This window comes from Oncorhynchus masou, chromosome 29, assembly GCF_036934945.1.
Source record: "Oncorhynchus masou masou isolate Uvic2021 chromosome 29, UVic_Omas_1.1, whole genome shotgun sequence".
NCBI classification, from domain to species: Eukaryota; Metazoa; Chordata; class Actinopteri; order Salmoniformes; family Salmonidae; genus Oncorhynchus; species Oncorhynchus masou.
Window position 1 is genome coordinate 99,848,956 of NC_088240.1, and position 15,178 is coordinate 99,864,133.

Consider the following 15,178-nt stretch of genomic DNA (forward strand, 5'->3'; position numbering starts at 1 on the left):
ATCACCTGACCAGGACATTAATACAATCTAACCAGAGAACATCACCTGACCAGGACATTAATACAACACATTACTATCATCACCTGACCAGGACATTAATACAATCTAACCAGAGAACATCACCTGACCAGGACATTAATACAACACATTACTATCATCACCTGACCAGGACATTAATACAATCTAACCAGAGAACATCACCTGACCAGGGCATTAATACAGCACATTACTATCATCACCTGACCAGGACATTAATACAATCTAACCAGAGAACATCACCTGACCAGGACATTAATACAACACATTACTATCATCACCTGACCAGGACATTAATACAATCTAACCAGAGAACACCACCTGACCAGGACATTAATACAATCTAACCAGAGAACATCACCTGACCAGGACATTAATACAATCTAACCAGAGAACATCACCTGACCAGGACATTAATACAATCTAACCAGAGAACACCACCTGACCAGGACATTAATACAATCTAACCAGAGAACATCACCTGACCAGGACATTAATACAATCTAACCAGAGAACATCACCTGACCAGGACATTAATACAATCTAACCAGAGAACATCACCTGACCAGGGCATTAATACAGCACATTACTATCATCACCTGACCAGGACATTAATACAATCTAACCAGAGAACACCACCTGACCAGGACATTAATACAATCTAACCAGAGAACACCACCTGACCAGGACATTAATACAATCTAACCAGAGAACATCACCTGACCAGGACATTAATACAATCTAACCAGAGAACATCACCTGACCAGGGCATTAATACAGCACATTACTATCATCACCTGACCAGGACATTAATACAATCTAACCAGAGAACATCACCTGACCAGGACATTAATACAACACATTACTATCATCACCTGACCAGGACATTAATACAATCTAACCAGAGAACACCACCTGACCAGGACATTAATACAATCTAACCAGAGAACATCACCTGACCAGGACATTAATACAATCTAACCAGAGAACATCACCTGACCAGGACATTAATACAATCTAACCAGAGAACACCACCTGACCAGGACATTAATACAATCTAACCAGAGAACATCACCTGACCAGGACATTAATACAATCTAACCAGAGAACATCACCTGACCAGGACATTAATACAATCTAACCAGAGAACATCACCTGACCAGGGCATTAATACAGCACATTACTATCATCACCTGACCAGGACATTAATACAATCTAACCAGAGAACACCACCTGACCAGGACATTAATACAATCTAACCAGAGAACACCACCTGACCAGGACATTAATACAATCTAACCAGAGAACATCACCTGACCAGGACATTAATACAATCTAACCAGAGAACAACACCTGACCAGGACATTAATACAATCTAACCAGAGAACACCACCTGACCAGGACATTAATACAATCTAACCAGAGAACATCACCTGACCAGGACATTAATACAATCTAACCAGAGAACATCACCTGACCAGGACATTAATACTATCTAACCAGAGGACATCACCTGACCAGGACATTAATACAATCTAACCAGAGAACATCACCTGACCAGGACATTAATACAACGCATTACTATCATCACCTGACCAGGACATTAATACAATCTAACCAGGACATTAATACAACACATTACTATCATCACCTGACCAGGACATTAATACAATCTAACCAGAGAACATCACCTGACCAGGACATTAATACAACGCATTACTATCATCACCTGACCAGGACATTAATACAATCTAACCAGAGAACATCACCTGACCAGGGCATTAATACAGCACATTACTATCATCACCTGACCAGGACATTAATACAATCTAACCAGAGGACATCACCTGACCAGGACATTAATACAATCTAACCAGAGAACATCACCTGACCAGGACATTAATACAATCTAACCAGGACATTAATACAATCTAACCAGAGAACATCACCTGACCAGGACAATAATACAATCTAACCAGAGAACAACACCTGACCAGGACAATAATACAATCTAACCAGAGGACATCACATTACTATCATCACCTGACCAGGACATTAATACAATCTAACCAGAGAACATCACCTGACCAGGGCATTAATACAATCTAACCAGAGAACATCACCTGACCAGGACATTAATACAATCTGACCAGAGAACATCACCTGACCAGGACATTAATACAACACATTACTATCATCACCTGACCAGGACATTAATACAATCTAACCAGAGGACATCACATTACTATCAACACCTGACCAGGACATTAATACAACACATTACTATCATCACCTGACCAGGACATTAATACAATCTAACCAGAGAACAACACCTGACCAGGACATTAATACAATCGGACCAGAGAACATCACCTGACCAGGACATTAATACAATCTGACCAGAGAACAACACCTGACCAGGACATTAATACAATCTAACCAGAGAACATCACCTGACCAGGACGTTAATACAACACATTACTATCATCACCTGACCAGGACATTAATACAACACATTACTATCATCACCTGACCAGGACATTAATACAACACATTACTATCATCACCTGACCAGGACAATAATACAATCTAACCAGAGAACAACACCTGACCAGGACATTAATACACCACATTACTATCATCACCTGACCAGGACATTAATACAATCTAACCAGAGAACATCACCTGACCAGGGCATTAATACAATCTAACCAGAGAACATCACCTGACCAGGACATTAATACAATCTGACCAGAGAACATCACCTGACCAGGACATTAATACAACACATTACTATCATCACCTGACCAGGACATTAATACAATCTAACCAGAGGACATCACATTACTATCAACACCTGACCAGGACATTAATACAACACATTACTATCATCACCTGACCAGGACATTAATACAATCTAACCAGAGAACAACACCTGACCAGGACATTAATACAATCGGACCAGAGAACATCACCTGACCAGGACATTAATACAATCTGACCAGAGAACAACACCTGACCAGGACATTAATACAATCTAACCAGAGAACATCACCTGACCAGGACGTTAATACAACACATTACTATCATCACCTGACCAGGACATTAATACAACACATTACTATCATCACCTGACCAGGACATTAATACAACACATTACTATCATCACCTGACCAGGACAATAATACAATCTAACCAGAGAACAACACCTGACCAGGACATTAATACACCACATTACTATCATCACCTGACCAGGACATTAATACAATCTAACCAGAGAACACCACCTGACCAGGACATTAATACAATCTAACCAGAGAACACCACCTGACCAGGACATTAATACAATCTAACCAGAGAACACCACCTGACCAGGACATTAATACAATCTAACCAGAGAACATCACCTGACCAGGACATTAATACAATCTAACCAGAGAACAACACCTGACCAGGACATTAATACAATCTAACTAGAGAACACCACCTGACCAGGACATTAATACAATCTAACCAGAGAACACCACCTGACCAGGACATTAATACAATCTAACCAGAGAACACCACCTGACCAGGACATTAATACAATCTAACCAGAGAACATCACATGACCAGGACATTAATACAATCTAACCAGAGAACAACACCTGACCAGGACATTAATACAATCTAACCAGAGAACACCACCTGACCAGGACATTAATACAATCTAACCAGAGAACATCACCTGACCAGGACATTAATACAACACATTACTATCATCACCTGACCAGGACATTAATACAATCTAACCAGAGAACACCACCTGACCAGGGCATTAATACAATCTAACCAGAGAACATCACCTGACCAGGACATTAATACAATCTGACCAGAGAACATCACCTGACCAGGACATTAATACAACACATTACTATCATCACCTGACCAGGACATTAATACAATCTAACCAGAGAACAACACCTGACCAGGACATTAATACAATCTAACCAGAGAACAACACCTGACCAGGACATTAATACAACACATTACTATCATCACCTGACCAGGACATTAATACAACACGTTACTATCATCACCTGACCAGGACATTAATACAACACATTACTATCATCACCTGACCAGGACATTAATACAACACATTACTATCATCACCTGACCAGGACATTAATACAATCTAACCAGAGAACATCACCTGACCAGGACATTAATACACTCTAACCAGAGAACATCACCTGACCAGGACATTAATACAATCTAACCAGAGAACACCACCTGACCAGGACATTAATACAACACATTACTATCATCACCTGACCAGGACATTAATACAACACAATACCATCATCACCTGACCAGGACATTAATACAATCTAACCAGAGAACATCAACTGACCAGGACATTAATACAATCTAACCAGAGAACACCTGACCAGGACAGTAATACAACACATTACAATCATCACCTGACCAGGACATTAATACAGCACATTACTATCATCACCTGACTAGGACATTAATACAACACATTACTATCATCACCTGACCAGGACATTAATACAATCTAACCAGAGAACATCACCTGACCAGGACATTAATACAATCTAACCAGAGAACATCACCTGACCAGGACATTAATACAATCTAACCAGAGAACATCACCTGACCAGGACATTCATACAACACATTACTATCATCACCTGACCAGGACATTAATACAACACATTACTATCATCACCTGACCAGGACATTAATACAACACATTACTATCATCACCTGACCAGGACATTAATACAATCTAACCAGAGAACACCACCTGACCAGGACATTAATACAATCTAACCAGAGAACATCACCTGACCAGGACATGAATACAATCTAACCAGAGAACATCACCTGACCAGGACATTAATACTATCTAACCAGAGGACATCACCTGACCAGGACATTAATACAATCTAACCAGAGAACATCACCTGACCAGGACATTAATACAATCTAACCAGGACATTAATACAACACATTACTATCATCACCTGACCAGGACATTAATACAATCTAACCAGAGAACATCACCTGACCAGGACATTAATACAACGCATTACTATCATCACCTGACCAGGACATTAATACAATCTAACCAGAGAACATCACCTGACCAGGGCATTAATACAGCACATTACTATCATCACCTGACCAGGACATTAATACAATCTAACCAGAGGACATCACCTGACCAGGACATTAATACAATCTAACCAGAGAACATCACCTGACCAGGACATTAATACAATCTAACCAGGACATTAATACAATCTAACCAGAGAACATCACCTGACCAGGACAATAATACAATCTAACCAGAGAACAACACCTGACCAGGACAATAATACAATCTAACCAGAGGACATCACATTACTATCATCACCTGACCAGGACATTAATACAATCTAACCAGAGAACATCACCTGACCAGGGCATTAATACAATCTAACCAGAGAACATCACCTGACCAGGACATTAATACAATCTGACCAGAGAACATCACCTGACCAGGACATTAATACAACACATTACTATCATCACCTGACCAGGACATTAATACAATCTAACCAGAGGACATCACATTACTATCAACACCTGACCAGGACATTAATACAACACATTACTATCATCACCTGACCAGGACATTAATACAATCTAACCAGAGAACAACACCTGACCAGGACATTAATACAATCTAACCAGAGAACATCACCTGACCAGGACATTAATACAATCTAACCAGAGAACACCACCTGACCAGGACATTAATACAATCTAACCAGAGAACATCACATGACCAGGACATTAATACAATCTAACCAGAGAACAACACCTGACCAGGACATTAATACAATCTAACCAGAGAACACCACCTGACCAGGACATTAATACAATCTAACCAGAGAACATCACCTGACCAGGACATTAATACAACACATTACTATCATCACCTGACCAGGACATTAATACAATCTAACCAGAGAACACCACCTGACCAGGGCATTAATACAATCTAACCAGAGAACATCACCTGACCAGGACATTAATACAATCTGACCAGAGAACATCACCTGACCAGGACATTAATACAACACATTACTATCATCACCTGACCAGGACATTAATACAATCTAACCAGAGAACAACACCTGACCAGGACATTAATACAATCTAACCAGAGAACAACACCTGACCAGGACATTAATACAACACATTACTATCATCACCTGACCAGGACATTAATACAACACATTACTATCAACACCTGACCAGGACATTAATACAATCTAACCAGAGAACATCACCTGACCAGGACATTAATACAATCTAACCAGAGAACACCACCTGACCAGGACATTAATACAACACATTACTATCATCACCTGACCAGGACATTAATACAACACAATACCATCATCACCTGACCAGGACATTAATACAATCTAACCAGAGAACATCAACTGACCAGGACATTAATACAATCTAACCAGAGAACACCTGACCAGGACAGTAATACAACACATTACAATCATCACCTGACCAGGACATTAATACAGCACATTACTATCATCACCTGACTAGGACATTAATACAACACATTACTATCATCACCTGACCAGGACATTAATACAATCTAACCAGAGAACATCACCTGACCAGGACATTAATACAATCTAACCAGAGAACATCACCTGACCAGGACATTAATACAATCTAACCAGAGAACATCACCTGACCAGGACATTCATACAACACATTACTATCATCACCTGACCAGGACATTAATACAACACATTACTATCATCACCTGACCAGGACATTAATACAACACATTACTATCATCACCTGACCAGGACATTAATACAATCTAACCAGAGAACACCACCTGACCAGGACATTAATACAATCTAACCAGAGAACACCACCTGACCAGGACATTAATACAATCTAACCAGAGATCACCTCCTGACCAGGACATTAATACAATCTAACCAGAGATCACCTCCTGACCAGGACATTAATACAATCTAACCAGGACATTAATACAACACATTACTATCATCACCTGACCAGGACATTAATACAATCTAACCAGAGGACATCACCTAACCAGGACAGTAATACAATCTAACCAGAGATCACCTCCTGACCAGGACATTAATACAATCTAACCAGGACATTAATACAACACATTACTATCATCACCTGACCAGGACATTAATACAATCTAACCAGAGAACACCACCTGACCAGGACATTAATACAATCTAACCAGAGAACATCACCTGACCAGGACATTAATAAAACACATTACTATCATCACCTGACCAGGGCATTAATACAGCACATTACTATCATCACCTGACCAGGACATTAATACAATCTAACCAGCGAACACCACCTGACCAGGACATTAATACAATCTAACCAGAGAACATCACCTGACCAGGACATTAATACAACACATTACTATCATCACCTGACCAGGACATTAATACAATCTAACCAGAGAACATCACCTGACCAGGACATTAATACAATCTAACCAGAGAACATCACCTGACCAGGACATTAATACAATCTAACCAGAGAACATCACCTGACCAGGACATTAATACAATCTAACCAGAGAACATCACCTGACCAGGACATTAATACAATCTAACCAGAGAACATCACCTGACCAGGACATTAATACAATCTAACCAGAGAACATCACCTGACCAGGGCATTAATACAGCACATTACTATCATCACCTGACCAGGACATTAATACAATCTAACCAGAGAACACCACCTGACCAGGACATTAATACAATCTAACCAGAGAACATCACCTGACCAGGACATTAATACAACACATTACTATCATCACCTGACCAGGACATTAATACAATCTAACCAGAGAACACCACCTGACCAGGACATTAATACAATCTAACCAGAGAACATCACCTGACCAGGACATTAATACAACACATTACTATCATCACCTGACCAGGACATTAATACAATCTAACCAGAGAACACCACCTGACCAGGACATTAATACAATCTAACCAGAGAACACCACCTGACCAGGACATTAATACAATCTAACCAGAGAACATCACCTGACCAGGACATTAATACAATCTAACCAGAGAACATCACCTGACCAGGACATTAATACAATCTAACCAGAGAACACCACCTGACCAGGACATTAATACAACACATTACTATCATCACCTGACCAGGACATTAATACAATCTAACCAGAGAACATCACCTGACCAGGGCATTAATACAGCACATTACTATCATCACCTGACCAGGACATTAATACAATCTAACCAGAGAACACCACCTGACCAGGACATTAATACAATCTAACCAGAGAACACCACCTGACCAGGACATTAATACAATCTAACCAGAGAACATCACCTGACCAGGACATAAATACAATCTAACCAGAGAACATCACATGACCAGGACATTAATACAATCTAACCAGAGAACACCACCTGACCAGGACATTAATACAATCTAACCAGAGAACACCACCTGACCAGGACATTAATACAACACATTACTATCATCACCTGACCAGGACATTAATACAATCTAACCAGAGAACAACACCTGACCAGGACATTAATACAATCTAACCAGAGAACACCACCTGACCAGGACATTAATACAACACATTACTATCATCACCTGACCAGGACATTAATACAATCTAACCAGAGAACATCACATGACCAGGACATTAATACAATCTAACCAGAGGACATCACCTGACCAGGACATTAATACAATCTAACCAGAGAACATCACATGACCAGGACATTAATAAAACACATTACTATCATCACCTGATCAGGACATTAATACAATCTAACCAGAGAACATCACCTGACCAGGACATTAATACAATCTAACCAGAGAACATCACCTGACCAGGACATTAATACAACACATTACTATCATCACCTGACCAGGACATTAATACAACACATTACTATCATCACCTGACCAGGACATTAATACAACACATTACTATCATCACCTGACCAGGACATTAATACAACACGTTACTATCATCACCTGACCAGGACATTAATACAATCTAACCAGAGAACATCACCTGACCAGGACATTAATACAATCTGACCAGAGAACATCACCTGACCAGGACATTAATACAACACATTACTATCATCACCTGACCAGGACATTAATACAATCTAACCAGAGAACATCACCTGACCAGGACATTAATACAACACATTACTATCATCACCTGACCAGGACATTAATACAATCTAACCAGAGAACATCACCTGACCAGGACATTAATACAATCTAACCAGAGAACATCACCTGACCAGGGCATTAATACAGCACATTACTATCATCACCTGACCAGGACATTAATACAATCTAACCAGAGGACATCACCTGACCAGGACATTAATACAATCTAACCAGAGAACATCACCTGACCAGGACATTAATACAATCTAACCAGGACATTAATACAATCTAACCAGAGAACATCACCTGACCAGGACAATAATACAATCTAACCAGAGAACAACACCTGACCAGGACAATAATACAATCTAACCAGAGGACATCACATTACTATCATCACCTGACCAGGACATTAATACAATCTAACCAGAGAACATCACCTGACCAGGACATTAATACAATCTAACCAGAGAACATCACCTGACCAGGGCATTAATACAATCTAACCAGAGAACATCACCTGACCAGGACATTAATACAATCTGACCAGAGAACATCACCTGACCAGGACATTAATACAACACATTACTATCATCACCTGACCAGGACATTAATACAATCTAACCAGAGAACAACACCTGACCAGGACATTAATACAATCTAACCAGAGAACAACACCTGACCAGGACATTAATACAACACATTACTATCATCACCTGACCAGGACATTAATACAATCTAACCAGAGGACATCACATTACTATCAACACCTGACCAGGACATTAATACAACACATTACTATCATCACCTGACCAGGACATTAATACAATCTAACCAGAGAACAACACCTGACCAGGACATTAATACAATCGGACCAGAGAACATCACCTGACCAGGACATTAATACAATCTGACCAGAGAACAACACCTGACCAGGACATTAATACAATCTAACCAGAGAACATCACCTGACCAGGACGTTAATACAACACATTACTATCATCACCTGACCAGGACATTAATACAACACATTACTATCATCACCTGACCAGGACAATAATACAATCTAACCAGAGAACAACACCTGACCAGGACATTAATACACCACATTACTATCATCACCTGACCAGGACATTAATACAATCTAACCAGAGAACACCACCTGACCAGGACATTAATACAATCTAACCAGAGAACACCACCTGACCAGGACATTAATACAACACATTACTATCATCACCTGACCAGGACATTAATACAGTCTAACCAGAGAACATCACCTGACCAGGACATTAATACAATCTAACCAGAGAACAACACCTGACCAGGACATTAATACAATCTAACCAGAGAACAACACCTGACCAGGACATTAATACAATCTAACCAGAGAACAACACCTGACCAGGACATTAATACAATCTAACCAGAGAACAACACCTGACCAGGACATTAATACAATCTAACCAGAGAACAACACCTGACCAGGACATTAATACAATCTAACCAGAGAACAACACCTGACCAGGACATTAATACAATCTAACCAGAGAACAACACCTGACCAGGACATTAATACAATCTAACCAGAGAACACCACCTGACCAGGACATTAATACAACACATTACTATCATCACCTGACCAGGACATTAATACAGTCTAACCAGAGAACATCACCTGACCAGGACATTAATACAACACATTACTATCATCACCTGACCAGGACATTAATACAACACATTACCATCATCACCTGACCAGGACATTAATACAATCTAACCAGAGAACATCACCTGACCAGGACATTAATACAATCTAACCAGAGAACAACCCCTGACCAGGACATTAATACAATCTAACCAGAGATCATCACCTGACCAGGACATTAATACAACACATTACTATCATCACCTGACCAGGACATTAATACAATCTAACCAGAGAACAACACCTGACCAGGACATTAATACACTCCTTAGCCAATTAACTAAATCCTCCTTTATCATTATCTGCAGAACACAAGACCAGGAAATCACCTCAAATAAACTATAGTCAACATTAAAAAACCAGATGGATTGGGACCAGGAGAAAAATGGTATCGAAACTAAGCTAAGCTTAACAAACATGTTTATTCCTCTCTTAAATGAGTTGAAGAGCTGAATAAGGTTGTTGATTGGACCAGAAACTGACCGTACGTCCGGTGTCCAGCAGCAGGCTGGGGGCTGTGACACGAGGAAGTAAAACCAACATGTTTGGCCACAGGGTTGGGAGGAGCTTCTCCAACACTCTTCTCCAGGCCACTGGGTTTCTCCTGCTGGGTTGTACTGCTCTCTGTAGCGTGGGTCTTCACTGTGCTCCTCCTGGTTCTCTGGGAGGGGGATGTGATGTCTCTGAGGGACAGCGGCCCTGACAGACCCTTCCTCAGACCAGGGGAGGTCTTAGGGCCTGGGGCAGGAGATGCGGAGGGGTCCTCTACCTTCTGGGCTGGGGTGTTGTTGGGTGTTGGACGGACTGCTCCTAGTTCAGCCCCACCACTCTCTGTGTTGCTCCTGCTCAGTACACCAGAAGGCTGGGGCTCACTGTTATTCCCTACAGCCTTCCTGTTAGCAGCTGGTTTGGCTGTGGAGATGGTGGTTGAGGAGAACTGACCAGAGCCCACAGACCTCCTCGCTGGGTTACCAGAGGCTGTAGGAATGGAACTGGCCCTGGGACGGAGGATGGAACTCCTCCTCGCCTCCGTCTTGTTCGCCGGGCCGACTCTACTCTGACCAGAACCTGGATGTGGCCCAGCAGAGACTGGACGGGTCATAGCAGCAGGGTAACCTTGTGTCAAACCTGCCTTAGCCTCTACGCCAGAGGAGATATCTCCCTTGGTGTTAGCCTGGTATTCGGTAGCCTGGTGTTGATAACCCGAGCTCTCGTTCTCCACAGTAACAACAAGTGATGGAGCCTGGGACTTCCTGTGGGAGGAGTTGAGGCTGTCGGCCCAGCCGAGGAAGTCAACAGTGTAGTGGGAGGAGCCTGACTGGTCACTGTCGCTGCTGGTGAATACCTCGGTCTGCTTCAGGTACTTTTCAATGTCGAAGGCACTCAGGTCCCCGGCACACTGGCTCCTCTGTAGAGTCTCCAGCAGGTCCCCGGCACACTGGCTCCTCTGTAGAGTCTCCAGCAGGATTCTCTGGTCCAGTTGAACCTGGTTAGGGCTGGGCTGGTCCAGTTGAACCTGGTTAGGGCTGAGTGTTTGCTCTTCCAGGACAGCGGCTGGGAAACAGAATCAAACCTTCTTTACATTATTCATGACCTGGTGACATCACCTTCCAACAAACACAACAGACACACAGAAGTAAAGAGTAACATGTCAGATGTAGTATGAACATGGGGTACCTGGCGGTGGACTCGGCACACCTTCCTGGTGTTGCCTCTGTACCCTACTCCTCTTGGACAGCTCCATGATCATGGCAGCCAGCTGGGAGGGCTCTGAGGAGAGGGAGGCATCAGCGATGGCCGAGGCAATGGTGCTGATAGACAACATGAGGCTGGACTGGTCTGTGCCGGGGCCCAGGCTGCCGGGGGAGGCTGAGGGAAGAGTCTGGCTGGGGGAGAGCAGGGCCTCAGGGAGGGGGGAGGGTGAGGGAAGAGTCTGGCTGGGGGAGAGCATTGCCTCAGGGAGGGGGGAAGCTGAGGGAAGAGTCTGGCTGGGGGAGAGCAGGGCCTCAGGGAGGGGGGAGGGTGAGGGAAGGGTCTGGCTTGGGGAGAACAGGGCCTCTGGGAGAGGGGAGGAGGCTGATTCACAAGGCTCTGGCTCGTCATCTCCTGTAGGTGACACCCTGTCTGGATCTGCCTCCACAGTCTTGTCCAAGTCCTCTACAAAAACAACACATTGGGAGTATCTGTCACCATACGTGATACTCTGATGATGACTGATGAGTTCAAAATGAGGAATAAAGATGACTGTGATCAAGTAAGAAAAATGATGCCAAACCAAGTCAGAATGTACCGGCCTGGCCGGCCTCACAGTGGGAAACGGGAATAAGTGTCTTACTGCCTGGCCGGCCTCACAGTGAGAATCAGGAATAAGTGTCTTACCGCCTGGTCGGCCTCACAGTGGGAACCAGGAATAAGTGACTTACCGCCTGGTCGGCCTCACAGTGGGAACCAGGAATAAGTGTCCTACTGCCTGGCCGGCCTCACAGTGAGAATCAGGAATAAGTGTCTTACTGCCTGGCCGGCCTCACAGTGGGAACCAGGAATAAGTGTCCTACTGCCTGGTCTGGCCGGCCTCACAGTGGGAACCAGGAATAAGTGTCCTACTGCCTGGCCGGCCTCACAGTGAGAATAAGGAATAAGTGTCTTACTGCCTGGTCTGGTCGGCCTCACAGTGGGAACCAGGAATAAGTGTCCTACTGCCTGGTCTGGCCGGCCTCACAGTGGGAACCAGGAATAAGTGTCCTACTGCCTGGCCGGCCTCACAGTGAGAATAAGGAATAAGTGTCTTACTGCCTGGTCGGCCTCACAGTGGGAACCAGGAATAAGTGTCTTACCGGCCTGGCCGGCCTCACAGTGGGAACCAGGAATAAGTGTCTTACCGGCCTGGCCGGCCTCACAGTGGGAACCAGGAATAAGTGTCTTACCGGCCTGGCCGGCCTCACAGTGGGAACCAGGAATAAGTGTCTTACCGGCCTGGCCGGCCTCACAGTGGGAACCAGGAATAAGTGTCCTACTGCCTGGTCGGCCTCACAGTGGGAATCAGGAATAAGTGTCTTACTGCCTGGTCGGCCTCACAGTGGGAATCAGGAATAAGTGTCTTACTGCCTGGCCTCACGGTGAGAATCAGGAATAAGTGTCTTACTGCCTGGCCGGCCTCACAGTGGGAATCAGGAATAAGTGTCTTACCGCCTGGTCGGCCTCACAGTGGGAACCAGGAATAAGTGTCTTACTGCCTGGCCGGCCTCACAGTGAGAATCAGGAATAAGTGTCTTACTGCCTGGCCGGCCTCACAGTGGGAATCAGGAATAAGTGTCTTACTGCCTGGCCGGCCTCACAGTGAGAATCAGGAATAAGTGTCTTACTGCCTGGCCTCACGGTGAGAATCAGGAATAAGTGTCTTACTGCCTGGCCGGCCTCACAGTGGGAATCAGGAATAAGTGTCTTACCGCCTGGTCGGCCTCACAGTGGGAACCAGGAATAAGTGTCCTACTGCCTGGCCGGCCTCACAGTGGGAATCAGGAATAAGTGTCTTACTGCCTGGCCTCACGGTGAGAATCAGGAATAAGTGTCTTACTGCCTGGCCGGCCTCACAGTGGGAATCAGGAATAAGTGTCTTACCGCCTGGTCGGCCTCACAGTGAGAATCAGGAATAAGTGTCTTACTGCCTGGCCGGCCTCACAGTGGGAATCAGGAATAAGTGTCTTACTGCCTGGCCTCACGGTGAGAATCAGGAATAAGTGTCTTACTGCCTGGCCGGCCTCACAGTGGGAATCAGGAATAAGTGTCTTACCGGCTGGCCTGGCCGGCCTCACAGTGAGAATCAGGAATAAGTGTCCTACTGCCTGGTCGGCCTCACAGTGGGAACCAGGAATAAGTGTCCTACTGCCTGGTCGGCCTCACAGTGGGAACCAGGAATAAGTGTCCTACTGCCTGGTCGGCCTCACAGTGGGAATCAGGAATAAGTGTCCTACTGCTTGGCCGGCCTCACAGTGGGAACCAGGAATAAGTGTCCTACTGCCTGGCCTCACAGTGGGAATCAGGAATAAGTGTCTTACTGCCTGGCCGGCCTCACAGTGGGAATCAGGAATAAGTGTCTTACTGCCTGGTCGGCCTCACAGTGAGAATCAGGAATAAGTGTCTTAC

At 43.7% G+C, this 15,178-nt stretch overlaps 1 protein-coding gene across 1 annotated transcript in view; it reads right to left on the minus strand.

The window, feature by feature from the left end:
- LOC135519877 (uncharacterized) overlaps nucleotides 1-15,178 on the minus strand; it is a 134,555-nt gene that overhangs the window by 65,725 nt on the left and 53,652 nt on the right. Inside the window, exons 28-29 of the mRNA XM_064945078.1 lie at nucleotides 12,713-13,192; nucleotides 11,519-12,589 (exon numbers count right to left, since the gene is read on the minus strand). Coding sequence (XP_064801150.1) covers nucleotides 11,519-12,589; nucleotides 12,713-13,192 — 1,551 coding nt within the window. The remainder of the gene's footprint in view (nucleotides 1-11,518; nucleotides 12,590-12,712; nucleotides 13,193-15,178) is intronic.